Source organism: Neofelis nebulosa, chromosome 8 (assembly GCF_028018385.1).
Source record: "Neofelis nebulosa isolate mNeoNeb1 chromosome 8, mNeoNeb1.pri, whole genome shotgun sequence".
NCBI classification, from domain to species: Eukaryota; Metazoa; Chordata; class Mammalia; order Carnivora; family Felidae; genus Neofelis; species Neofelis nebulosa.
The window spans coordinates 8,117,950-8,144,904 of NC_080789.1; the positions used below are offsets into that span (position 1 = coordinate 8,117,950).

At 36.0% G+C, this 26,955-nt stretch overlaps 1 protein-coding gene across 2 annotated transcripts in view; it reads left to right on the forward strand.

The window, feature by feature from the left end:
• Positions 1-26,955, forward strand: part of ST13 (ST13 Hsp70 interacting protein) — a 32,170-nt gene that overhangs the window by 1,727 nt on the left and 3,488 nt on the right. The window contains exons 2-10 of one of the 2 annotated variants that reach the window (XM_058682134.1): positions 4,096-4,153; positions 5,929-6,004; positions 8,242-8,312; positions 12,330-12,396; positions 17,410-17,494; positions 17,850-17,960; positions 21,480-21,582; positions 23,156-23,272; positions 24,538-24,586. In XM_058682134.1, the coding sequence (XP_058538117.1) occupies positions 4,096-4,153; positions 5,929-6,004; positions 8,242-8,312; positions 12,330-12,396; positions 17,410-17,494; positions 17,850-17,960; positions 21,480-21,582; positions 23,156-23,272; positions 24,538-24,586 (737 nt within the window). The remainder of the gene's footprint in view (positions 1-4,095; positions 4,154-5,928; positions 6,005-8,241; positions 8,313-12,329; positions 12,397-17,409; positions 17,495-17,849; positions 17,961-21,479; positions 21,583-23,155; positions 23,273-24,537; positions 24,587-26,955) is intronic. The other variant, XM_058682135.1, reaches the window with a different exon arrangement.

The window sequence follows — 26,955 nt, forward strand, 5'->3', positions numbered from 1 at the left end:
TACATACCATAGGGAAGTTTAATACTTGGCATCAAGAGTGAACATTATACTGGGTGTATACAATGTTTTGTTCCACTGCTCAAGAGGAAAAAGGGAGCTGTGAAGAAAAGGTTAAAAAGTCCCTAAAAACAATGTAACTGGTGCTGGAGTGATTATGGCTGTGTAGAGAATTCCAGTTTAAGGTCTGGAAAATATTGTCAGACATTATTTCCAGAAAATACCTAATGTATCTTTTTTTTTTTTTTTTTTTAACATTTCACATTGGTAATTCCAGGATTTTTTTCCTGGTTCCATTTATACTTTTTTTTTTTTTTTTCCATTTATACTTTCCATGTGGCATCCTAAATTTTTGGTTTCATTATGGGATGAGGCATCTTGGCACGTGTAGGGGCCCTATTCTGAAGCTTTTGTTATCTCTTTATTTTAATCTAAATTAAAATTTTTGTAGGCTTTGAGGCCTTTGCTTGAAGTACATCAATTTCTCTCTGACTTCGCGTCATCCTTCTTAAGTGCAGGATTATAGAAGATTGGGCTGGATGTGGAGATTTCTGGGCCCAGGAATATTCCTAAGCCTAATCCTACTTTTAGAGCTCCCCAAGTTGCAACCATTTCAGAGTTCTCTCTTCATACTAGATTAGTTGTAGGTACCCTGGCTTAGACATTAAAGAACAATTTATTTAGTCTATTTGCTTATTTGCCAGAATTTCTACCATTGTTTATAGCTTAAAATTTTATTTGGTGTTAAGAATTTATTTAACAGCCTTTTCTTTTGTTTTTTCCTTTTAAAAAATGTTTATTTTTGAGAGAGAGAGAGAGAGAGGGACAGTGCAAGCAGGGGAGGGACAGAGAGGGAGACACAGAATCCGAAGCAGGCTCCAGGCTCTGAGCTGTCAGCACAGAGCCCTATGCAGGGCTCGAACTCATGAGCAGTGATCTCATGACCTGAGCTGACCTCAACAGACTGAGCCACCCAGATGCCCCAACAAGAGCTTTTTCAATGGGACAAAGGGAAATACGAAGCAGAAATTTTTTTGTCTTATTAGTCTTTGAGGATCCTGGGAGACTATGATCTTTTCAACAAATATGTTTTGGGATGTTTTTTTAGAGGAAGCAGCATTATTTGACACCGTTTTATTATTTCATTCTATGGTAACTTAAGATCAAGGGGAGTATCTTTGTATTCTAATCTCCAGCACAGTGTTTGGCATATGGCTTTCCAGTAAATATATTAAATGAACAGGTTGAGTTTAGAATGTAACACCCAGTGTTTTTGTACAGGTGCCTAAGTAACTATTGCTTAAAGCAATTGGTATGTATCAAATTAAGGGAATTATGAATGAGGTCTTGTGTGATTCCGTATGAGGAAGGTCTCTGCACTAGCTCTAGTTGGCAACGTAAAAGACTATACTGGCAAAGTCCAGTTTGCACTGTTGGGCAGGGAACTAGCTTGTTTTAAATCTTGGAAGCATTACATGAAATTTCTGTACATATAAATTGGTGTTAATCTTCGGACAGGTAACTAGAATTCAGAATGTGAGAAACTGTATGTAGCTTGTGAATAAACCTTGTGTTCCCTCCCCTCCAGTTTTAAAAATAAAAAAATAAAATTTTTGAAACTTGCAGGAAAATCGCAAGTACGATACAAACAATATGTTTCCTGAAACTATTCCCAGTGTTGTGCCCCCAGCACCTTTGTGTATTTCCCACAAACAAGGACAGTCTGTACAATGTAATCATCAAACTTAGGAAACTAAGAATCCTGCATTAATGCTATCAAATCCTCAGAATTACATGTTGTACTTTATTGTTTATGACTCCTAATATCTATTCTGAAAGAATTCTTCAGTCATTTCTTGACTTTCATGACCTTGGCAGTTTTGCATATTACAGACCAATTATTTTGGATAATTTCCCTCAATTTGGGTTTGTCTCATCTTTCCTGAGGATTAGATTTAGCTTAACACATTTCTTGGCAAGACTGGCTGTTCCCCAAATTTTAATGTAGGTTAGACTGTCACGGCTGCGTTTGAATGTGTACCTCAGTACATTCCTGAATGTTGCATTTCGAAACTTAGGGAAAAAACATGGCCTTAAGAGAGGCCATGTGTCTTCATTAAAATTTAACTGCAAAGAACTGCCATTTGATTACTGTGCTCTTTTGAAAAGTAGTTTCTCTGTAGATTAGAATTTTAAAGAATTTTGTTGTGAAAGGTACTAAGTGAAGATTTTTTTTTTTTTTTTTGTAACTTACATGGAACAGAATGGGAAAAGTGTGCACATTTCTCTTGATTGGTGCTTAACAAGAAATTCCAGACTTTGTTATTGCATTTGCTATTTTGTTGTTGTTGTTTGCTTATTTTGAGAGAGAGATTGAGAGCATACAAGCGGGGTGGGGACAGAGAGAGTGGGAAAGAGAGAATCCCAAGCAGGCTCTGTACTGTCAGCGCAGAGCCTGTTGAAGAGTTTGAACTCACAGAACCCTGAGATTGTGACCTGAGCTGAAATCAAGAGTTAGATGCTTAACAAACTGTGCCATCCAGGTGCCCCTGCATTTACTGTTTTAGATTTCTAGTTTTGTTTCTTGTTGGCTCCAGTGTAAGTGAAAAGACAAGCCACAGGTGAGAGAAGCTATTTGCAGCACATAAAACTGACAGAGGGATTGTATGCAGAGTATACAAACACCTACAGATAAATGTGACAATCTAATAGCTGGAGGAGAGTTGAATTTGACAAAAAAGGCTATGCAGATGGCTGATAAATAAGTGAAAAGAGACTCAGCTACAATGGGATACCACTATACATCTATCAAAATGACTAAAAACTTAAGACGGACAATAGCTAAGTGTTGGCCAAGTTGTGGAACTGGAATTCTTAGGCACCGCTGATAGAAATATAAATTGGTAGAACTTTGGGGAACCAGTATCCATTTAAATCCAGCATACACATACCCTATGTGCAGAAATTCCACCCACCTGAAATGAAGGTAAACATGGATATAGAACTCTAGTCATAAAGAATCAATCCTTAAGGGTGTTCTGAAGTAGATTCCTTTTTGTTTTCCAAGTTAATATATCTCCTATTTTACATGAAAGTTAATCTTTTTTCAAGGCAAATTTTTAGTTAAGTCTTCGTGATCTCCAGCTTTCACTATCCTGGAGGCCCTTAATCCATTTAACATTTTAGTCACTGGACTGCTTCCTGGGGCCCATATGCTTCAGAGTCTGCCCCAAATGGAGCATATAGCACTAATTCTTCATAAGCTTTTTTTCCTCCTTGTATTAAAGTTATTTGTGTATGATTCATGGTGTTGCCTTGGAATGTTTGGAAAAGAAGGACTTGCAAGGCCAAGGGGAAGTATTAATCGGTGGATTGTGGGAAGGGATAAGGAGAAAATTTATACTGTGAGGGGCATTTGAATCTAAGCAGAAAGAATCCTTGTAGGTCCCAGTCAGAGGAAACATTTTGAATTATACTGTGATTTCATAATCATTTCATAAACTGCTTATTTGGATTTAAGTGAGCTCTTACTAAAGTTGAAGTTTTGGATTCAGTATACCTGTACAAATGATTTTGTCATTAACGTGTTTTCTGCCTCTTTTCTTCTGGGAATGGGCACAGACCAGCTATGTAATTATGTTTTCATTAGGCTAAGTGAGGCGAAGAAAGGGTTAGATTTTCATTAACCAGTTTGCTAAATTGGGGCACCTGGGTGGCTCAGTCGGTTAAGCGTCCAACTGGCTCAGGTCATGATCTCATGGTTCGTGGGTTCAGGCCCCTCATCGGGCTCTGTGCTGACAGCTCGGAGCCTGCTTCTGATTCTGTGTCCCCCTCTCTCTCTGCCCCTCCCCTGCTCATGCTGTCTCTCTGTCTCTCAAAAATAAATTAATATAAAAAAGTTAAAAAAAAAAAACCAGTTTGCTAAATAAATAAAATTTTAAGATGAAAAAATACTGAAGCATTCAAATTAATTGAGTTTACTCTTAAAGGTTTGAAAAGATAATCATCTGTGTCTTTTCTTTCCAGCATAAATAATGTTGCTTGGCTCAGTGAATTTTAGTTTTCTAAACAAGTATCTTTTTTCTCATCTTCCTCAAGCATGGGGGGTAAAATACCACCTGCTACTCATAAAACTAAATCAGAAGACAATATCAAGGTAAGTTATGAATTTCATTTGTATGTTTAGCAATAAAATTGTATATGAAGTATCTTACAGGTGTTTTTAAAGTGCTGCTCTCAAATTACCACTCCTGGTTTCTTTAGGATCTCTTGGAGATAAGATCTTTGTAAAATTTCTATTCGGACATCAAGTGTCTGGCATCTGATTTAACACCAGGGTTGAACGTTCACCACGTTTGGGAGTAAATGTTCTGTGTGTGTTATATGCATGACCTGTGGGTGGTAAGCTCTGTGATTGTATGCATTTTGTAGTCTTCATCGTCATTCTATGGTTAGCACGTAGCACAGGGTTTTGTGTATTGTGGGTACTTAATTAATACTTGCAAAATAAATGAAAAATAGCCCAAATCAGTAGTTCTTAAGTTTTTCTGCCATACCACCTCAGGGATATTTCTAAGTTATGAGTCATGATGTTGCTTTAACATATTTGCCAAAAAGGTGAGTTAAGATCAGGAGGAGTTTGGCAGTAGCTGAAATTTAGTGATGGGGTGGGTATACTCTTAAGAATGCTTCCTTCAGAATTCTTATTTCTCCTATTTTGGGCTTTTATGTCTAAAATCCCCAAGTTTACTGATTAGAAGTTGATAAGAAAATTTATTTTATCATTTAGAACCTTAAACAAGGTTTATCTATTTAGATATGAAATCAGAAGTTCTGTCTTTGAGCAAGTGATATAAGAGAACTTCAGCAAAAGCCTTCAAAGTAGTTATTCTTTTTTTAGAGGAATCATTTGTGAGTTTAGTAGTTCTGATAGGATACTTTTGGTAGGATACCGAAATAGGATATTTTACCATGTGGTAAACGTGTATGAAGACAAAATTATATTTAATCTATTTCTGCTAAAATATTTTTGTGACAAAGTATTCTGATTTGGAATTCTAACTGGTCTTATTCAGTGTATATGCTAAAGCATCTGACACCTTGCATATGGTAGTCTCAACATATATTTTGTAATAAGGTAGGGCTTTGATTCCAATTTTTAAGAATTACAAAGAGAAACCTAAATAACTGGTTATGTAATTTTACTAATACAATTGTATGAATAGACCGGGGTGTGCTGATTGTGATCTATTGCCTACGATACACAGCATCATTAAATGGAAAGGTCAAAGTGCAGAGCTGTCTTATATATATGCATTGAGGATATCTAATGGGATATGCCAGAAATCACAGCGGTTACTTACAGAATGGGAAAGAAATTTGGTTTTCGTCATGTGCACTTTGAAATTCTTTGAATTCTCATCATTTGTGTATTATAGTTCCATTGCTCCTTATTTGAAATTCCAAACTCAAAAACCCTTGAAATTGTGAAGATTTTTAGTAAGTTTGTTTGGGTGTAAAGCATAATCTAAACAGATGTGAGGCTCTTTATAGTCTTTATCCCACTTATTATGAATGCTCAGACTTTCTTTTGCAGAAGTAATGTGTTGATTATGGAGAGTTGTAGACCACAGTGCCTGTTGAGGGTGTAACATAACTGTGGGATATGCATTTGTATTAGCTTCTGTAACGCAGTATTTTTTAAATTCTAAAACTCGTCTAAAATATTTGGATGAAGGATTGGACCTATATTTGATTTAAAAAGAAATGAAAACAGAACTAAAGTTTACCAAAACAGAACAAGAAAGGGAGCATTAACAACTGAAATAACAACGGATGTGAACAGTTTACATATAAGTTTTTATAAATTAGTGTGTATATATTGGGTGTGTTATTAAATACTGAAAGCGTTGTTTGCCTTCCCTTTGCTAGGAAGAAAAAACAGATAGTAAGAAGGCGGAGGAAAACATAAAGACAGACGAACCATCAAGTGAGGAAAGTGATCTAGGTGAGGAGGTAGTAGTTAGTTTGTATTTGATAACCTCATGATAAGATCCGGTGCTGATTTTTACTAAATGGACTAAATCAGGGCTATCTAATAGAAATGTAATGTAGCTGAGCTACATATGAAATGAAATTTTTAGTAGCCATTTAAAAAAAATTAAAAAGTAAACAGATGAAATTCAAATAAATGTATCTAAACTAACAAACCTAAAATGTTAGCATTTCAACATGTAATCAATATGGAGAAATTATTAGTGAAATATTTTCCTTTTTATCATACGACGTCTCGAAATCCAGAGTGTATTTTTATCTTTACAGCACATTTCAATGCAGATATTAGAGGTTATATTTTTCTTGGAAATATTTGATCTATATTCAAATTTAATGAAATTTGTAGTTGAAAAAGTTGGGTAACATACCCAAGTTTTAAATATATGTAAAAGTTCCCCCCCCTTTGTTTTTGTTTTTTTTTGTTTTTGTTTTTGTTTTTTTTTGTTTTTTGGTAAAAGTTTTCCAAGGGCCCCTGGGTGGCTCAGTTGGTTAAGCCTTTGGCTCAGGTCAGGATTTCACAGTTTAATGAGTTGAGTTCTGCATCAGGCTCTGCTAACAGCATGGAGCCTATTTGGGATTCTCTCCCCCTCTCTCTCTTTCCTTTCCCTGCTTACACTGTCTCTTTCTCAAAAATAAATGAACTTAAAAAAATTTTTTTTGATAAGATCCAGTGATAAGATAAAAACTGTTTTTAAGGGGCGCCTGGGTGGCGCAGTCGGTTAAGCGTCCGACTTCAGCCAGGTCACGATCTCGCGGTCCGTGAGTTCGAGCCCCGCGTCAGGCTCTGGGCTGATGGCTCGGAGCCTGGAGCCTGTTTCCGATTCTGTGTCTCCCTCTCTCTCTGCCCCTCCCCCGTTCATGCTCTGTCTCTCTCTGTCCCAAAAATAAATAAAAAAAAAAAAAAAAAAAAAAAAAAAAAAAAAAAACTGTTTTTAAGTTTTTCAATAACTGAATCAAATACCAAAAAATTATTTTCCTATTTGTACTTGTACACACACTGATAAAACTTGTTCCTTTTAGAAGAGATGATATGCCATTAGTTTGGTTTTTTCTGTTTGGGCTTTTTTTTTAGGCTGCAAACTGACAAAAAGTCTCTTCCTAAATTTGGAAGTCCTTTGAAACTATAAACACATATCCCAGATACTAAATGGGCAGTCTCCTAACTCATAGAATCTGTCTAAAAGCTAAAGAAGAGTACTTGTAATTTTTCAAATTTTGAACCAAGTGAACTTTGGTACTGTTAGAAAGGGCTTCTTGTTTGGAGGCTTAGTTGAAGATCTTTCACTTTTTGTGAAATATCTTTTTTAGTCTTGTAATTTTCTAAAAATTTCCATTAGTATAATAATGTCTTAACCAACTCTTCATCCAAAAGCTTTTCCTTCTTTTTTTTTTTTTTTTTTTTGTATGAATTAAGCTGTTTTATGATTAGGCAAAGTGACAGGCTCAGTTACCATTAAAAATTGACTAAAATGTTTTTGTTTGAGATAATTCTGACTTCAGGTAGCTAATTTCAGTTTCATTCTTTTTTGACAACAGGAAACATTAAATTTGCTCTGTTTGCTAAAAATGTCTCTTAATGCCCATTATTTTGAAAAGTTTTTTATATAGAGCAGTTATTTTGTTTTGCTTTGCTGTAACAAATTACAGTTGTCATGAAATCTATGACATACCTCTTATTTACTGTTTTGGTTATAGTGCTAGCTTTGGCATTTGAGTCTGCATTAGCAGGGTGCCTTTATTTTAAAATTAAAATTTATTTAAAAAGTAAATACTTCATTATGATTTACATCATTATTATAATTTGTGCTATCTGCATAAAATATTTTTTAAAACATTAGAGTACATTGATGTATAGAATAAAATATTTGAATGGAATCATTTTGACACAAAGTCAGTGGAGTGTGTGTGTAATACTAGAAACTGCACTTGCCGACATTTCTAGGATAAGATAATGATAAATACCTCTGGTGATGTAACAGTTAAAATGAAATATAATTTTAACAAAACAATACAGTAGTATTTAATAAGGAAATATTTTTATTTCCCTAATATGTTTAAATAACATAAAGTAAAATACTTAGCTTATCAGTTGCAGTAGCCATAGTTCATTAGTTTTTAATAGTCTTATGTGGCTGGTGGCTGCTATGTGGGGCATCACAGGTCTTACTATCATTTTTTTAACTTTGGCAGAAATTGACAATGAAGGTGTGATTGAACCAGATACTGATGCCCCTCAAGAAATGGGAGATGAAAATGTAGAGGTGAGTCCAGTGGCTTATTTTCTGCTTGTCGTAAGGAATGTAAAGGTCCCACCTATCGCAGTGACTTTTATGATGTAATTCTGCCAGGAAAATCACATGCTAAATCTTTCTCTAACTTAAGGCATTTAGGAAAGCATTTTATTTTAGTACTTAAAACATTTGTAGAAATTCCCATTATTTGTAATCATACTCTAACAATCTTTGAAATCTTTGTTATTTGCCGTTTATCTGCTTTTTCAATTTGCATCTGGTTTGACTGCTCTTTAAGTTCACCTAACATTTACATTTACAAATGGAATTACTTATTAATGGGATATCTAATATTAAATTGGCTTCCAAAGTGATTTTGTCACAACGGGTACAGTGTTACCCTCAAGGTGGTGAAAATTGGTTCTTTGGAGGGGAGCTTACAAAAAAAAAAAACTTACATATTACAATGGTTAGTGGTCTTCCAGAGGGTCATAACATACGTGTGGTATATCTGTGTGGTATTAAAATGGAGTGGGGGAGTATTAAAAAATGTCTCAAATGGTTCTTTGGGGTTTGATAATGAGAAAGGCTTGAGAAACACTAAAATACAGTAATTGTGGTTTAGAAGCTTGGTCCATTTCCTCGCCAACACTTGATACTATCAGATTTCATCTCTGCCAGGTATGAAATGGTATGCCCTTGTGGCTTTCAATTGGAGTTTTTCTGATTTCTAATAAAGTTGAGCATGTTCTAATGTTTATTAGTCATTCATTCACAGGTATTTGTGAAGTCCTATTTTGACTTTTCCCATTTTTCTTCTGGTTTGCCTTTTTCATACCGATTTATAGTTCATTTTATATTCTAGAGACTAACAATTTGTCATTTATATGTGTTTTACATATTTTCTGCTAGTTTGTGACTTGTATTTTTTATGTTTTAATAAACAATCTTTTCTCTTAAATTGATAATTCTCTTATATATCATGCTTTATTATCTCAAGGTTATAATTACTGTAATATATTTTTCCCTTTTGAAAACTTTGTTAACCTTTCACCTTTAATCTACCTGTCAGCGCTATTAAAGAATTTCTTTCCCCACCAGTGCCAAAATGTACTGTTTCATGTACATGTGAGCCACTTCTGGTGCTGTGTTCTTGTCTAATTTTTTTCTGTGTGCTGATGACACATTGTCTTACCTTAACCTTAGGGTAAGGACCCCCAGCGGTCTAGGAATATTTTGGCTGTTTTGTTGGCCTTTTTCCATATAAATTTTAGAATATTATCAAGTGTCATCCCCCCACCCCAAATCTAATTGATTTAGAATTGCATTAAATCTAAATCAAGTTAGGAGAAGATACAGTTCACTATTGAGATTAACTACCCATGAATCTGTATCTAATTTTTTAGGTCTTTTCTAATGTTTTTAAGTAATTTTTTAGCATTTTCTCTGTAAAGCTGTGTGCATCTTTAAGAACAAATATAGGTACTTTTTGTCATTCTTTGTAAAAGGAATTTTTTAAATTATGAATTTTATTTATTGATGATGTCGTGTCACTTTCAGGTATTTAGGTTTATAATACTTCATTTGTGCTACTTGGGATATATTGGGCATTTAAAAAAAGTTTTCTAATGCTTTTATTTTGAGAGAGAGAGTGGGGGAGGGGCAGAGAGAGAGGGAGACGCAGAATCTGAAGCAGACTCCAGGCTCTGAGCTGTCAGCACAGAGACCGACATGGGACTTGAACTTGTGAACTGTGAGATCACAATCTGAGCCAAAGTTGGACAGTTGACCGACTGAGCCACCCGGGGGCCCCTGTTGGGCATTTTAAATTCTAGGGTTAACTTTCTTAGTTCTGGAACATTCCAACTAATACCTTTCAAATATCGCCTCTTCCCCATTCTCTCTACTGTCATTCTCGAGCCCTAGTTAGATATGTATTAGATTTTTTCACTATTAAGTTTCATCTCTTTATCACTGCTGAATGATGTATGCTGTTGATGTTTGAATTTGAATGCTTGTGTTTTTCATCTTTATGTTTTGCTTTGATTCATTTTGAAGTACACTTGGTTATTTATAAGTCACTTTTTCCTTACTCATTTTCAAAATGTGCCTCTGTTTTCTTAAACACATTAAAATCTTTATCAAACTCTTACTGGCCTTATTCTTTTACTTTTCCTGGCTCTTGCTCATTTATTTGTGGATGGTTTGTGTGTGTGTGGATATTTTGACTGTGTGTACTTATGTGTTGATATTTTGACCATGAGTTCTTTGACATTTCACCTGTGGAAAAGTTTTTGGGGCCTGGGTAGAAGGTGTATTCCTCCAAAGAGGGAAGTGTTTGCTTCCATCAAGACTCTGGATTGGAGGTACCAAGTCAAGGACCACTTTAAAATCTCAGCATGGTTTTTCTGTTGTTTGTGTAACTATACAAGTAATGTGAATTCCACCAGAAACTCTGGCTTATCATTATAAGTTTACAGGGGAGTTTCTTTTTCTTTCTACTTGGCTGTTCCTTTCATTGGGACCAATTTATTTTGGGTTTGCTATTCTTGCAGGTATAGGCATGTGGGTGGGATTCCAGATTTATTGGAGGGTATCTGATTAGACAACATGTATTCTCTTCACCTGAATCTAGATTTTCTTTCATGTGTCCACTACCTTCAAAAACAGAATTGTGAGATCACCAGGTTTGACGCCTGCTGAAGGGGTGAAAGCAGATGGAGTACTTGGCTACCTTACTGGATTTCAAGTCTTCATTTAATCTTGTTCTTTGAGGATTTCTACATTCTTATGTCAAAGATGACTTTTACATTTATTCAGGGTTTTATGTGTACCATGTTGCCATAAACTGAGTTGTCTTTTTTAATTATTCTGGATTTGTAGGATGTCTGACTATCTGGTAAAGTGTGTCTTTGTTCTTTTTTGTTCTTTGTTTGAAAAAGATTTTTAAACTTGTAGGAGTTTTTGTTGGAATTTGAATTTACTGAGTAACTTGCGGTTCGGTTGAAGTATTCAAAAAATTTTTTCTTGGGGCACCTGGGTGGCTCAGTCAGTTAAGCCTCTGACTCTTGATCTCAGCTCACGTCTTAATCTCAGTGTCATAAGTTCAAGCCCCATGTTGGGCGCCATGCTCGGCGTGTAGCCTACTTTAAAAAAAATTTTTTTTTCCCCATGAACATGGTATACATCTAGTGTTCTTTAATAGAATTTTACTTTTTCTCCCCTTGAAAGTCTTACATGTTCTTAGAATGGTATCCTGTTCTGTCCAGTTTTGTAATTGATTTTTGCTGATGTGGAGGAACTCTTATTTTTTTATGTTGTTTCTGTGTTTCTAAGGACTTTATTGAATTGTCTTAGTAGATCTAACAACCTGTCAGTTCTATTGGGTTTTCTAGTTAAATATGAAGACAGCTTGGTGTTTCCTTCCAATTCTTAAACCTGTCAAGTTATTTTCTTAATGAACTAGCCAGCAGCAGTAATATTTTACACAGTGGTTAATGGTGGAATGAATCTTTTTGCCTTTTTTAAAAGAAATAACCATTTTCCATTTAGGTAGGATGTTTGCTATAAGTTTTTGTTACTAATGATCATTGTACTGTCAACATCTTGTATTCTGTACAGTATAGGTACTCTGTAGGTCTTTGTTCGAACAAAAGGATGAGACATTTCACTTAAAATTCAAGTATAACAGGACTTAGTTACATCTTTATGAGGAGATTGAGTTTTAGTATTTGTGAATAACTAGAAAGGAGTTGATAAGACCAGGGCAGGAACATCTTGCTTAGGTTGGTTGGGATGGAGGGACACAAAGGTGATGTCTAAAGTAAAGGTAGGGAGTGCAATTTATTGTTCATTATGAAAGATTAAAGCTCATCCTGTGTAATTTCTTACTAAACACTTACCATAGTTATCCTCTTTGTTCCCTGGAAACAAGAGAAGAATGAGTGAAAATGAGGGTTATATCTCCCCATCCCTAAGAAAGCCCAAGCTGCTTCCTTCTCTTTGCTTTCTCTGTTACTTCTAAGTTGACCTACGATTTCCCCCTAGATAACCGAGGAAATGATGGATCAGGCAAATGATAAAAAAGTGGCTGCCATTGATGCCCTAAATGATGGTGAGTGATTTTTTTTTTTTTTTCGTCTTTGCTATATTTCTATATATTCTCTTTTTCCCTGCAGCAGCTGTTAAAATAGTGGAACAGTGGAAGGGAACTTAAATTTGCTGAGTATCTTATACTGGAGAAGAAAGTAAGCGTCCTATTCTCTACCCACCCCTTCCCCTTTGATAAAGAGGCTGAAACCACTCAGGTATCAATTACCTTGCCTCAGGGCATTGGACGCTTCTTTCTGTGACTCAAAGACTCCTTTACCAGCTATATCCTTGTGTTTCTATGCTGAGAAGAGGCAAAAGTCTTAAAAAAAAAAAAAAAAAGGGGGGGTAGTAGTAGCAGCACAGTGGCTCTTAACTTTTGACACAGCAACACCCTTGGCAAATGATGTCCATAGGATAATAACATTCTTATTCTAATCTTTGCATGTTAGATCCTCTTCAGAAAATCCTTTCAAAGTGGGAGAGTGCTGGTAGTAGTAAGCATAATATTTAATCAGTTATAATTTATAAAAACAAATCATTTCTTGGGTACTATGCAGACCCTTCCATAGCTGTGTGTTAGTGTGCCACAATGCCATTGTGGTGGAGCTGTTGCTGTCTGTTGCTGGAGTGCGTTTGGACTTCCGCCTGTAGAATTAGAAGATGACTGAACTTGAGGAGTTTAGCGTTGATTGCTATTACAAGTTGGCAAATGTATTCGCTTTCTTTTTTTTGTGATCTCACCACCTTCTTAGTTTAGGTCATTTTCACATGTTTATGCCATTGCATTAGCCTCAATAATTTGCCTACCTTAAATGTCTAGTTCCTTTATTGCTTTCTGTTCACTGTCCCTAGATTATTCTTTCTTAGAACCGCTTTTTATTTCCACAAATTCCTTTGCTTGTAACCTCTGACTAGCTTTTTGCACACTTTCTGAAGATCTTCATCAAGGCATTAAACCTGCTAGAGTCAGATCCCATATTTTGCCTTCCCAGCCTTGTTCTCTTCTTTTTGAATATTAACCTCTCATTACAGCCAGACCTTGCTGTCCTAGAATGTTCCTACACTTGTGCTCTGCTGCTTCTCTCTAAAGCTCTTCTTCACCTATTTCTGCTTTAATTCATACCCATCAATTGATCTCAGCCACTTCTCTTCCTGACCACTCCTTTTCCACACTAATCTTTTAATTTTACTACTACCTAATGTCTATTTATCCAACATTTATTTTGTGCTTTCTACCTACCTGACAGTTTTATTGTATTTAATGTGCATTATTTCATTAAAACCTCATACTACTCCCATTTTACAGGTTAATGAATAATCTGAGGTCGCAGAAGGGTTTTGACTTGTGCAGGATCTTACTGTGCCATGATACCAATTCATTTATTATTTTTGTCACTTATTTCGGCATATTGTTTTATATTTCTTAAATTTGTTTTCTTATTATTGCCTTAGCAATTTTTAATAAAATGAAGTTGCTGCCACTACCTGATAAGTCATGTTCTTGTTTTTCCACATTTCTTTCCAAGCTGTATTCATGTGTAAATTTAACCTAGTTCTAGTTTTAGAATAAATGTAATTTTATAGTATATCTTGGATAAAACATTAGTATTCTAAGCCTGGGATTGTAGATTCAGGCCCTGCGTGGGGTTGGAGAGACAGGAATATAATTAAACACTGAACTTAGGAAGCCAGAGTGCCTGGGTTTTGAATCCCAGTTCTGGCACTTACTAGCTAGGCAAACTTAGAGAAGTTACTCTTTGTCTCTGCTTCTGTTTCCTCCTTTGTACGATAAGGATAATGTACCTACATAGTATATTGAGGAATAAATATGTGTATTATGCCTAGAATAGTATCTGGTACCATTCTTATTAAGGTACTGGTATTTTTTCTTTTTTTTTTTTTATGTTTATTCATTTTTGAGAGAAAGCATGAGCAGGGGAGGGGCAGAGAGAGACGGGGACATAGGATCCGAAGCGGACTCTAAGCTGACAGCAGTGAGCCCGATGCGGGGCTCAAACTCACGAACCGTGAGATCATGACCTGAGCTGAAGTCAGACCCTCAACCAACTGAGCCACCCAGGCTCCCCAAGTTACTGGTATTTCTAAAGTGTCAGTATTCTTACTGAATTTAAGATCTTAGTAAGTGTTTTTAGCTGTCACGTTATTAGTTATGTTACGTTTATTACGCTTTTCTGTTTAATATATTTAAAGCTTAGCATGTTCTAGGCAGTGTTTTTATTTTATTTTCTTAATATATATTTTTGAGAGAATGAGCATGAGTGGGGGAGGGGCAGAGAGAGAGGGAGATAGAGAATCTGAAGCAGGCTCTGTGCTTTTAGTGCAAAGCCTGATTGGGGACTTGAACCCACTAGCCTTGAGATATTATGACCTGAGCCGAAGTCACACGCTCAACAGAGTGGGCCACCCAGGCACCCCTCTAGTCAGTGTTTTATTTTTTATTTTTAAGATTATTTTATATTTACTCATTTTTGAGAGACAGAGGGCGAGCGTCGGAGTGGCAAAGAGAGAGGGAGTCACAGGATCCGAAGCAGGTTCCAGACTCTGAGCTGTCAGGACAGAGCCCGACACGGGGCTCAAACTCACAAACCGTGAGATCATGACCTGAGCTGAAGTCAGACCCTCAACCAACTGAGCCACCCAGGCGCCCTAGGCAGTGTTTTAGATGCTAGATATACAGTGAGAAAAACAAAAGAGACCACATTTTTTTCCTTTGAACCTCATATATTACTGGGGAACAAAACCAAATTGTAATTTAATGTTGGGTGGTAATAAGCGTGATGAAGAAAAATAGAGCTGAGTAAAAAAAATAGTCACTGATGAAAGCTATATTTTGCAAAGGGTGGTCAGAAAAGTATATGATGAAGTGAGTAAGCAATGTGAGGAAGAGCCTTTGAGACAGGTGAAGAACAAGTACAGAGGCTAACTGGGAGAGCATAACAGAAGGGCCTTGTAGCTGGAGCGAGGCGAGTGAAGGGGTAAGAATGGCAGATGGAGTTGAGGTCATAAAAGCGCTTTGGAGTAGTGGGAGATGGGTGGTGGGAAGGTGGTGGGGAAGATAGATCATTAAACTTTGTAGGTTAGACTAAGGACTTAACAATTTTATCCTTAAGGATGATTGGGAAGCTATTGAGGTGTTGTGGGTAGGAGTTTTTGTTTTTGAGTAGGAGAGCTTCATTGTGAGTGTATTTACTTTTGAAAAGGATTATTCTTGCTCTTTTATGTAAATCAGGTTATAGGGGCAAATAAGGGTATGTTCATTGCAGAGGAAGAAGCCAAAATGTGTTGATGTGCCAGAAATCTAAGAAAATACCTGAGAGGGAAAATAGGGGGAGCGGGGAGAGCCAGAGGAGTTTGGAAGGCAGTGAGAGAGTTGTGTGTTTATCCCTGTGTAGGAGAGAGACACAATCCTCTATGGGTGTGTTTCTAAAACGTCTTGGCAAGCCAGAGTTGTCCAATAGAGGAGTTAACAGTCTCACAATAATGGGCCAGTCTTGGTGTCCTTGCTGTTATTTAGTCATTAACATTAGCTGGGAGCCGCTTGTGAAGTGTATCCTTGAGCACAGAAGATGGGGTTCTCCGGCTCCTTACAGCAGATATAAAGTGCATTGTCATGATACTACAGAGGGAATGCAAGAAATCAAGTCATATTTGCTAATCCAAGCGGCTAATGATGATGGCTTGGATTAGGGCAAAGAGTCTCAGACTTTCTCTGTTCCTAGTGTCCTTACTGTCATGACTTGAACATACCTTTTAGGCCAAAAGAAGTGGCTAAGAGTTCCATTTATAGTGTAGTTAGGTCCAAATAATTTAGTAAGTATCTGTGTCATAACAAGTTAGTGATTGGAAAATCGTATACACAAATTGAAAAAATGTATTTAATCTTATTCTTACGTAATATTTGTTTTCTAATAAGCGATGTATATATTTGGGCACTAAATAGCTTTTCGAATCTTGGATTCATATTGAACACTGCCACCCTCATTTCCCGTTCCACATCTGTTTTTCTACAGTTCTTACTTTTTTGTCATAGCAATCAGTAAAAACGGTTTTAGATTGGGGAGTTGAGAATGACTCCCAAGATTTGGGGCATGAGGTAGATGACAAATTAGCCAAACTATAGCCTCCTATTTTTATAAAAATGTAATGGAACAACATAACTACATGCATTTGTTTATGTGTTGTCTGCAACTACAACAGCAGAATTGAATAGTTGATGATTGCAAAAATAATTTTTATGTGGCCCTTTCCAGAAAAGTTTGCTGACCTCTAAACTAGAGTGAATGAAAGAACCACATATTTAGTTGATAATATAAGGATGAGAAGTGGATTTTATTTATTTATTTATTTATTTATTTATTTATTTATTTATTTATTTTTAGAGAAGTGGATTTTAGAGATGGGGTCAGAGTTAACAGTTCAGTTTTGAACATGGTAGCTGTGAATTACTTATTAGACCTCCAAGCGTAATAATTTGTCATAGACATCTGCAGTAGTAACTAATGACATTCCACATTCTTCTGCATTGTTTAGGAGTTCTGTTAAAGTTCTTTCTTTACACATTTACTAGCTGGGTAAATGTATTTTCCAAAGTGAACTGTGACATTACCTTTAAAACTCTGTGTTTGTCTTCCCTCCCCATGTTTCCTATGCCCCAAAATTAAACTTTGTGTAAAAGACTTATTCTAATTGTATAGTATGTTTTATTTGTTGAATGACTTCACTGAAGGCACTAATACACAAAGAAGCTAACTAACTATGTGAATAGGATACACAGTAAATGAATTTAAAATGTGAGTTAAGGACTTTGCATGAGTTCTGGTTTTCTTGAATTTTTATATCGTTCCTGTGAATTCAAATAGTATTTTTAATCAACCCTGTAAATTTAGTATGAGTACTTTTTTCTTTGTAAGTTTAATTTTATCCTTTTATTTTTTTTCTTTAAAAAAAACTCATGAGTCCTACTAAGAATGGGAGATATTTCTTATTCTTTATTTCTCAACCTGTTTTACTTTAGGTGAACTGCAGAAAGCCATTGACTTGTTCACGGATGCCATCAAGCTGAATCCTCGCTTGGCCATTCTGTATGCCAAGAGAGCCAGGTGAGAGGTCTAAACAAAAAAAGCATCCCTTTCTGCTGTGAATAATTCCTGCTCATTGATTTCAATAGAATTGCTTCTGTGACTATCCCAAAGGTGTTATTGTTCGAAATGAATACTTTTTTTTAATGTTTGTTTCTTTTGAGAGAGCATGCCCATGCGCAGGGGAGGGGCAGAGAAAGAGAGAGAGGAGAGAATCCAAAGCAGGCTCCACTCTCAGCACAGAGCCCAACGTGGGGCTTGATCTCACAACTGTGAGATCATGACTTGAACCGAAATCAAGAGTCAGACGCTCAACTGACTGAGCCAACCAGGCGCCCCAAAATAAATACTTTTTAATGTTACACTTCTTTTTTAGTGTCTTCATCAAATTACAGAAGCCAAATGCTGCCATCCGAGACTGTGACAGAGCTATTGAAATAAATCCTGATTCAGCTCAGCCTTACAAGTGGCGAGGGAAAGCACACCGGTAAATAATGGAATTTCATTATTTTCAGAACTTCTAAAATTTAAATCTGATGTTTTAATATGCCTTTAAAGCAAAACGAAGTTGCCTAAGGATTTTATTTCAAGATAATATGTGCTCGGTAATAATTGAGGGACTATAAGGAACAAATGAAAATTCATTTTATTTCTTCAAAGAAAACCATTGTTTTACAGTTTTTGACTACATATAATCAAATTTAAGGTAAGGATCAAAATTATTTCTAAAAAAGAACATGGCCTTACAAATTTTCTTTTAATTCTGTAACCTAACGTTAAACAATATGTTGTAGAAGAAGGAATTCCTTAGCCTCAAACTACTTTAGTTACTTACAGGTCACCTGAAAATCAGAAAAAGGGGAAAATAAAGAAGTGAATTTATCCTAGATTAGTCATCATTTCCTGGAAGCAAAACTTAATGTTATACAAGTGAGTATTTGTGGCTTGGGGATGAGATGTCCAATGACATTTACATCTTATGTGGATTAGAAGGGTGTTGTACTCCCAAGTGTGGATGAGAATGAAAATGGATATGCATGGGACAACTGTATTAGGTACTCAAAAAAGCTCTGGTGATTATGAAGATGCACGTCAAAGATAAAGGTAAAAGATTAGAATTAGTGCTCTGGGAGTCAAAAAGTTCATGTATTGCTGTTGATCCTCTTGAGAGCCCAGTAATCTTTGAGCATTTCTTTGCTTTATGGTACAAGGTAGCGTGGGCTCATCTCCTGTTTTGCTTGTCCTAGACTCAGAAGAACCATTTCTTCAAGAAACTAGGGTTCATTTTTGTGAGGATAATGTTTACGGAAAGTAAAGTTTGGCCACTAGATATGTTCATTGCCTCTGGGATAGCATTATTTCTGTCATTTCATTTGAACAGAGTTAGAAAAACATTTTTTAAATAATGATTTTAAGGAAAAAAGTTATGAAACCTTGAGTTTATACTGATATTTTCAATTAAAATTCAATATTAAATGTTTTCCCTTTTATTTTGCGTTTTTAAAATTTATTTTTTAAATTTACATCCAAGTTAGCATATAGTGCAACAATGATTTCAGGAGTAGATTCCTTAATGCCCCTTATGCATTTATCCCATCTCCCCTCCCACAACCCCTCCAGCAACCCTCTGTTTGTTCTCCATGTTTAAGAGTCTCTTATGTTTTGTCCCCCTCCCTGTTTTTATATTATTTTTGCTTCCCTTCCCTTATGTTTATCCGTTTTCTATCTTAAAGTCCTCATATGAGTGAAGTCATATATTTGTCTTTCCCTGACTAATTTCACTTAGCATAATACCCTCCAGTTCCACCCACATTGTTGCAAATGGCAAGATTTCATTCTTTTTGATTGCCAAGTGATACTCCATTGTATATACGTATGTATGTGTGTATATGTATATATGTATGTGTGTGTATGTATACACACACAGACACACACACACCCCACATCTTTATCCATTCATCCATCGATGGACATTTGGGTTCTTCCCATACTTTGGCTATTGTTGATAGTGCTACTATAAACGTTGGGTGCATGTGTCCCTTCGAAACAGCACACCTGTATCTCTTGGATAAATACCTAGTAGTGGAATTGCTGGGTCGTAGGGTAGTTGTATTTTTAATTTTTTGAGGAACCTCCATGCTGTTTTCCAGAGTGGCTGCACCAGTTTGCATTCCCACCAGCATTGCAAAAGAGATCCTCTTTCTCTGCATCCTCGCCAACATCTGTTGTTGCCCAAGTTGTGAATGTTAGCCATTCTGACAGGTGTGAGGTGGTACCTCATTGTGGTTTTGATTTGTATTTCCCTGATGATGGGTGATGTTGAGCATTTTTTCATGTGCTGGTTGGCCATCTGGATGTCTTCTTTGGAGAAGTGTCTATTCATGTCTTTTGCCCATTTCTTCACTGGATTATTTGTTTTTTGGATGTTGAATCTGATAAGTTCTTTATAGATTTTGGATACTAACCCTTTATCTGATATGTCATTTGCAAATATCTTCTCCCATTCCGTGAGTTGCCTTTTAGTTTTGCTGATTGTTTCCTTCACTGTGCAGAAGAAGCTTTTTATTTTGATGAGGTCCCAATAGTTCATTTTTGCTTTTGTTTCTCTTGCCTCTGGAGACGTGTTAAGTAAGAAGTTGCTGCGGCCAAGATCAAAGAGGTTTTTGCCTGATTTCTCCTTGAGGATTTTGATGGCTTCCTGTCTTACATTGAGGTCTTTCATCCATTTTGAGTTTGTTTTTGTGGATGGTGTAAGAAAGTGGTCCAGGTTCATTCTTCTGCATGTCGCTGTCCAGTTTTCCCAGCACCACTTGCTGAAGAGACTGTCTTTATTCCGTTGGATATTCTTTCCTGCTTTGTCAAAGATTAGTTGGCCATATGTTTGTGGGTCCATTTCTGGGTTCTGTATTCTGTTCCATTGATCTGAATGTCTGTTTTTGTACCATGCATTTTTGACACTATTCTCTTAGACTCAAAATCCTTATCTGTAATGTGTTTACTTGTTATTCAATAACATACGTAAAATTGTTTTTACAGTCCTACCTTAACAATTTTATACTCCCTAAGCAAAGTTGAAAGGTTTTGTGTCTGTTGCAGTTTTTATCCTTAGAATATATCCCAGTTAAGATATATAGTCAAAATACTGTTTTAAATTTTTTTTTTTAATGTTTATTTTTCAGAGAGTGTAAGTGGGGGTGGGGCAGAGAGAGAGGGAGACACAGAATCTGAAGCAAACTCCAGGCTCTGGGCTGTTGGCGCAGAGTCTGACTTGGGGCTTGAACTCATGACCTGAGTCAAAGTTGGACGCGCAACCAACTGAGCCACCCAGGTGCCCCTCAAAATACCGTTTTAAAAGTTATTTGACTTTTCTGTATGCTGTATGCTCTGTGTGATAAACAGCTGTTTTTTTGTTTGTTTTTCTCTGTTTGTGGTCAGGTTTTGGGGTTACTTTATTTCTGTCTTTTCTGATTTAATTTTCATAGTTTGCATGTATAAAACCCTTCTGTGTTTAAAGAGTCAAAACTGAATTAACAGGTATACCCAGAAAAGTCATTTCTGTTGTTACCCCTCTACTCCATTCTTACCTTTTCCCACAACCTTTTGTTTCTCCTGTCAATAAAATGTGTACACATGTATTGTTTCTCTTCTGCCTTTATAGCATACTAAATATACATTATGTTAATTCCGGTTTTAAGGAGTTGAAATCAGAATTTCAAATTTGAAAATTGTAGCTCCACATAATTTGAAAAATTTTACGATATTTTGAATTCAAGTAATTTTTTAAAGTTTAAAGTATCTTTTAGAAGAGCAGCTTTATAGTTACCAAAGAGGAAATTAAATTTCCAAGTTTTTATAGAGTAGAACATGGTAATTGAATTGGTTTGTGAAAATTTATGCTTCAGATATTTAATTTTAAATTTGTTCGGTAACTTTTTTTTTTCAACAAGGAAGAAAGACACCATGCCACATAAGTGGGTATGTATAAAATGAATTTAATCTGTTTCAGACTTCTGGGCCATTGGGAAGAAGCAGCACATGATCTTGCCCTTGCTTGTAAACTGGATTATGATGAAGATGCTAGTGCAGTGTTGAAAGAAGTTCAGCCAAGGGTATGTTAAAGTACAGAAAGGGAAGGTCGTTAACTGTGATGCCCTGTGGCTCTAGTACTCAGCCCCTTGCGATAATTTCCCTGTGGAACATACAAAGAAACAGACATTTGGATGTTTTCATCTGTTATCACTGAAGTTTATGCTCACCTCTGGAAATGTCATTAGGTTGTCATGCCTTTATTTCTCTTGCTGTATTAAAGCAAACTGTTACTTTGGTTTGCATGCCTGCAGTAGGCTTATAACCAGAAGATTAGAAATGGGAAAGGGGGCATCAAGTTTATAGCAAGGAAAAAAATAAAAAACCTGTAAAACGTGACCCAAGGTTGTGTCCGGTCTTTTTATGTTGTAGGTATATGCAGCCCTGTATAAAGCTTGAGGGCCTTGTGGAAGTAGCAAGTTTCATCCTTTTAAAAATAATATTAAATCCAAAAACTAAAATGATTGTGTTTTAAAAGACAATTGTTAAGATAATTCTTTTGAGGGGTGCCCAGGTGGCTCAGTGGGTTAAACATCAGACTTCAGCTTAGGTCATGATATCATGGTTCGTGGGTTCGAGCCCTGCATCCGCCTCTGCTATAAGCACAGAGCCTGCTTTTATTTTTTAATTTTTATTTATTTTTAATTTTTTTTGAGATAGAGTCTTAAGCAACCTCCATGCTCAGCACGGAACCTGACATGGGGCTTGATCCCATGACCCAGGGGATCATGAGCTGAGCCAAAATCAAGAATCAGATGCTCTACCTTCTGAGCCACCCAGGCACCCATAGAACATGAGATTCTTTAATTTTTTTTTTTAACATTTATTTATTTTTGAGACAGAGTGCTAGCAGGGGAGGAACAGAGGGAGAGGGAGACACAGAATCTGAAGCAGGCTCTAGGCTCTGAGCTGTCAGCCCAGTGCCCAACATGGGGCTCGAAATCAGGAACTGTGAGATCATGACCTGAGCTGAAGTCGGATGCTTAACCACTTGAGCCATGTAGGCACCCCAGGATTCTTAAAAAATAATCATAAACAAACGGAAGTAACAATTGAATATGACTTCAAATTTGTTTTCTGAATAAATAATAGATTCCAAATATTTGGCCCAGGCTATGTGCTAGTGCCTGGTACCTATATTTTCTCTTAATCTTTACAGTATTCTATAAGACTTAAGTATTTCTCTTCTCCTGCCCACCATCCCCTCAGTTTATGGATGCGAAAACTTAAGTATAGTTAGACTGTCACAAATAACTGGTGTGTATATTCTCAGTCTCTACCTTGCCATGGCAGGCATCAGGCAAGAATTGTGCAATTGGAAACCTCATTGTCATCCTTGAGTAGTTACTTGTTTGAAATTTATAAACTTTCTAACTTAGAATCTCATCCTCTTTCCTTTATTTCACAGTGGACTTGTTAAAGTCTGAGTATGTAAGGTATTTTCTTATAAGGTAAATCTGTCATTCAGAACTGTGTGTTGAATTTAACACCTCTCCACAAAGAAAAATGATTCTTTAACGAAACTGGTGGTTGGGTTGCACTTACTCAGCTCTTAAAGGAAACATTTTTCTGTGTGTGTGTTTTTCTTTTCCGTAGGCCCAGAAAATTGCTGAACATCGGAGAAAGTATGAGCGAAAACGTGAAGAACGAGAGATCAAAGAAAGAATAGAAAGGGTTAAGAAGGCTCGGGAAGAACATGAGAGAGCCCAGAGGGTAAAGTTTCCGTAGCTAGACCATCAAAGGGAAATACAGTAGATTAGAGTTTTAGGATATCATTCTGATTCTTGGCTCTTAATGCTGGCTGCAGTTCTGTAGGCTGATACTACTTACAGAGAGTTTTCCTTCCTTCTTATCTAATTTGTAGGGATATCTTTTGTCCTTAAATTCTTAAGTGAGCTTATACATCCCCAGTTTATATTCATGTTGTGTCCTCCTAAAATTAGGGATTTTTTTTTTTTTTTTTTTTGGGTCGGGTAATTAAAACTCGTCAGTATTATTTGATTTCTTGTGGATGCTTTCCCTGATTTGTTGTTTTACGATTCCTCCTGTTCCAGTGTGGATTCATAGCTATTTAAAATAGACTATTTTTTATTTTTAGTTACAAAGTCCTAAAACTTAGATAAAAGAAAAGTTACTCGTAATTCGTCCACAATATTCCTACTGTTCTTGTTTCTCTTAGTTTTTCTATATTAGCTTTTTGCATTTGATGTTATCATCTTCCATCTAGTTACTTCCAACAGTTTTGAATAGAAGGATGTAAAGCTAATGTTATAATTACGTAACATGACATCCTAATTTTTCATCACTTAATATTAAATATTAATATTTAACAAAATTAATCAAACTAACTTATAATTGAATTTAATAAAATAATTTAACACAATAATAAATGCTTTTAAAGCATCATGCTTAATTTTTAGGATTATAGTTTATAGTCGTCAAAAAATTTCTACAGTTATACATCCTTGATGACTTTATGATTGGTTATGAGGAAAATTTGTATTTTCTTTGTTGGAAATTGCAAAAACAAATCAGTAAAATTCTGGTAGTATTAAGTTATGTGGAGAGAGTATGGAAAAGACGAACCTGAGAAACAAAAGCCACTGGCAGTCTTCATCATTTAACCATGTGCTTTCATTTTAGAGTTTTAACGTTAAGAATTTACACTTTGCATAAGCATGGACAGACGTCAGTCAGTACTGTATTGCTTTCCAGTTGTTAGGTGTTTTTTTTCCTACCCCAAGTAGAGGTAAAACACTAGACAGCTCTACTAAAAGTAATGCTCCTTACAACCTAGCTAGAAAATTTTGGAGAGGCAGATGGGGCGTGTTCTTTAGTCCAATATTGCCATTTGAAACTTGTCATTCCTCTAACTAGCTGATTTTACAATTTTTTTTGCATGGTTTTGCAGACTCGTAACCACTACCACCACCACCACCACCCCCATTATATAATTTCTTTCTTTCTTTGTATTAAAGGAGGAAGAAGCCAGACGACAATCAGGAGCTCAGTATGGCTCTTTCCCAGGTATTTTTAAAGAAAATTTAAAACTATTAGTATTGTAAATAATCGGAAAATATTCTGAATTGGGGCTCAAATAGGTCTATTATATTTAGTACTATTAGTCCATGAAATACTGAAAAAAGTCTTTAGAATGTTAGCCTCTAGAAAGTTTCATTCTCATTTAAAAATGTTACATTAGTGGAAATAATATTATATTAATTATTTTCCTCACACTTTGAGCAGTATATATATATTTTTTAAGAGAGTACCCATGCACGCTCATGTGAGGAGAGGTGGGAACGGGAAAGAGAATCGTAAGCAGATTCCACACCCAGCACAGAGCCTGAGGTAAGGCTTGATCTCACAACTTGTGAGATCATGAGCTGAGCCCCGAAATTGAGAGTCAGACACTTAATTGAGCCACCCAGGCACCCACCCCAGAGCAGCTAACATTTATTGAGATATGAACATTGTACTTTAAGAGATGGAGTAAGAGTTATGGTGTATTCTAAATATTTCTTTTTTTTTTTTTAATTTTTTTTTTTTTTTAACGTTTATTTATTTTTGAGACAGGGAGAGACAGCATGAACGGGGGAGGGTCAGAGAGAGAGGGAGACACAGAATCCGAAACAGGCTCCAGACTCTGAGCTGTTAGCACAGAGCCTGATGCGGGGCTCGAACTCACAGACCGCGAGATCATGACCTGAGGCGAAGTCGGATGCTTAACCGACTGAGCCACCCAGGTGCCCCAATATTCTAAATATTTCTAAATTATCACAATTGGATTTTATTCTGTTAAATGTTGATATTCACGAGAGACTAGGTAAAAAGCACTGTATGAAATTATTCATAAAAAATATTTTGAGTCAAGTTCAAAAATAATAAAAGCTCTTTTTTGTAAATGTCAAATGATTAGAAATTACTACAGGGACAAAGTCTTCAGTGATAGCAGAGGCCTAGCCTATATGATACAGGTAGAAGAACAGTTAAAAAGGCACTGCAGGAACAATTTTTGAATACTTCCTGAATGAGATAGTGTGAAATTTAAAAACCAGGAAGAGATTTTTTTAAAGTTTGTAATTCTAATGGGGAATCTGCTGCCTTCAGCTGTTTTAATAGTAACCAGCTTTCTCTGAAAGGTTTACAGAGGCAGCTACACACCCCCTAATGGGTGTATGCCACTGGCTGCAACTTAAGTTCCATGGTCACAGGCTAGAAAAGATAGCCTTTATTCTGAAAGGTCATGTGCCAAGCAAGTAAAAAGAAAGAACATCTATTGGGGATGACTTTCTGTTTGAAGAAAAAGCAAGAAAATGCAGTTCATAGCTTACGTTCTGCTTAAAATGTAAATAATTTTATATCCAGTATCTTTGCTTTAGAGGAAAACCACTAGTGTAGATTAGTACTAGAGATTACTTTTTTATTATGTGGATTTTATTGTCTAGATTTCACAAGCAGGCCGGTTAACTCTTTTTGTGCTGGACCAGTTATTTTTTTTATGGATAGAAACTACTTTTTCAGCGAGTAGGGGCATCAAGAGAAGCTAGTAGTTTTCCAGCTTCTTAGATTCTCTTACCTGTGATTATTAGCTACTTATGGGAATGTTTTAAATTGTTGAGCCAGGAGGAAATGACTTCGTTCTTTGTGTTTTTTCTTTATGATGGCTTATGTGTAGTCACCCTTGATCTGTAAGATACATTAATGTAAAGTGTATTCCCTTATAGATGTCTATGTTGGTATAATTGTGATTTCATAATATCTCCAGTAGACATAAAAGGTGTATGTAGTGAACAACTGAGTAGAAGATAATTTGTGTTTATAATCTAAAAATATACTGGGAGAATGAAATCTTTTTTGCTAGAGTATTGTCCTCAGTGTAAAGAAGAAATACCAGGAGTGCTTGTTAAAAATGCAGATTTTCACTTGCACAGATTTTGATTGTGTCTATGGTGGAGATAGAAATCCACAGCTTTTTAAAACGAGCATTTCATTTAGTTCTTGAAAGAATGCTCTACAGGAATACAGTTTAAACAGAAACAACTAAAGTCTTACAAATTAGAACTTGGAATTGAAACACATGGTATTAAAAAGAGAAAATAAGATGACTGAGATGACTTTATTTGTAATTCCAGGGACTGTTTTAGCTAAGATTAGTTTCTTTCTTTAACAGTTTTAATTACTAGGAAAAACTAAATGCAAAAGGTAGTAAAGTTGATTTACAGCCTTATTTTTTAGGAGAAAATTTGAAGGTAAAATTCTCATTTGCATCCAGTTAGAATGTTAAGTCTACTTTGTGGCTAGTAGCCCCCTTGTTCTTTTTGCATGCACTTGTGAGTGTGTGTGATTTTCATTGGAAGGAAATAGTGTGCTGTCACTACTTGAGAAAGAATATG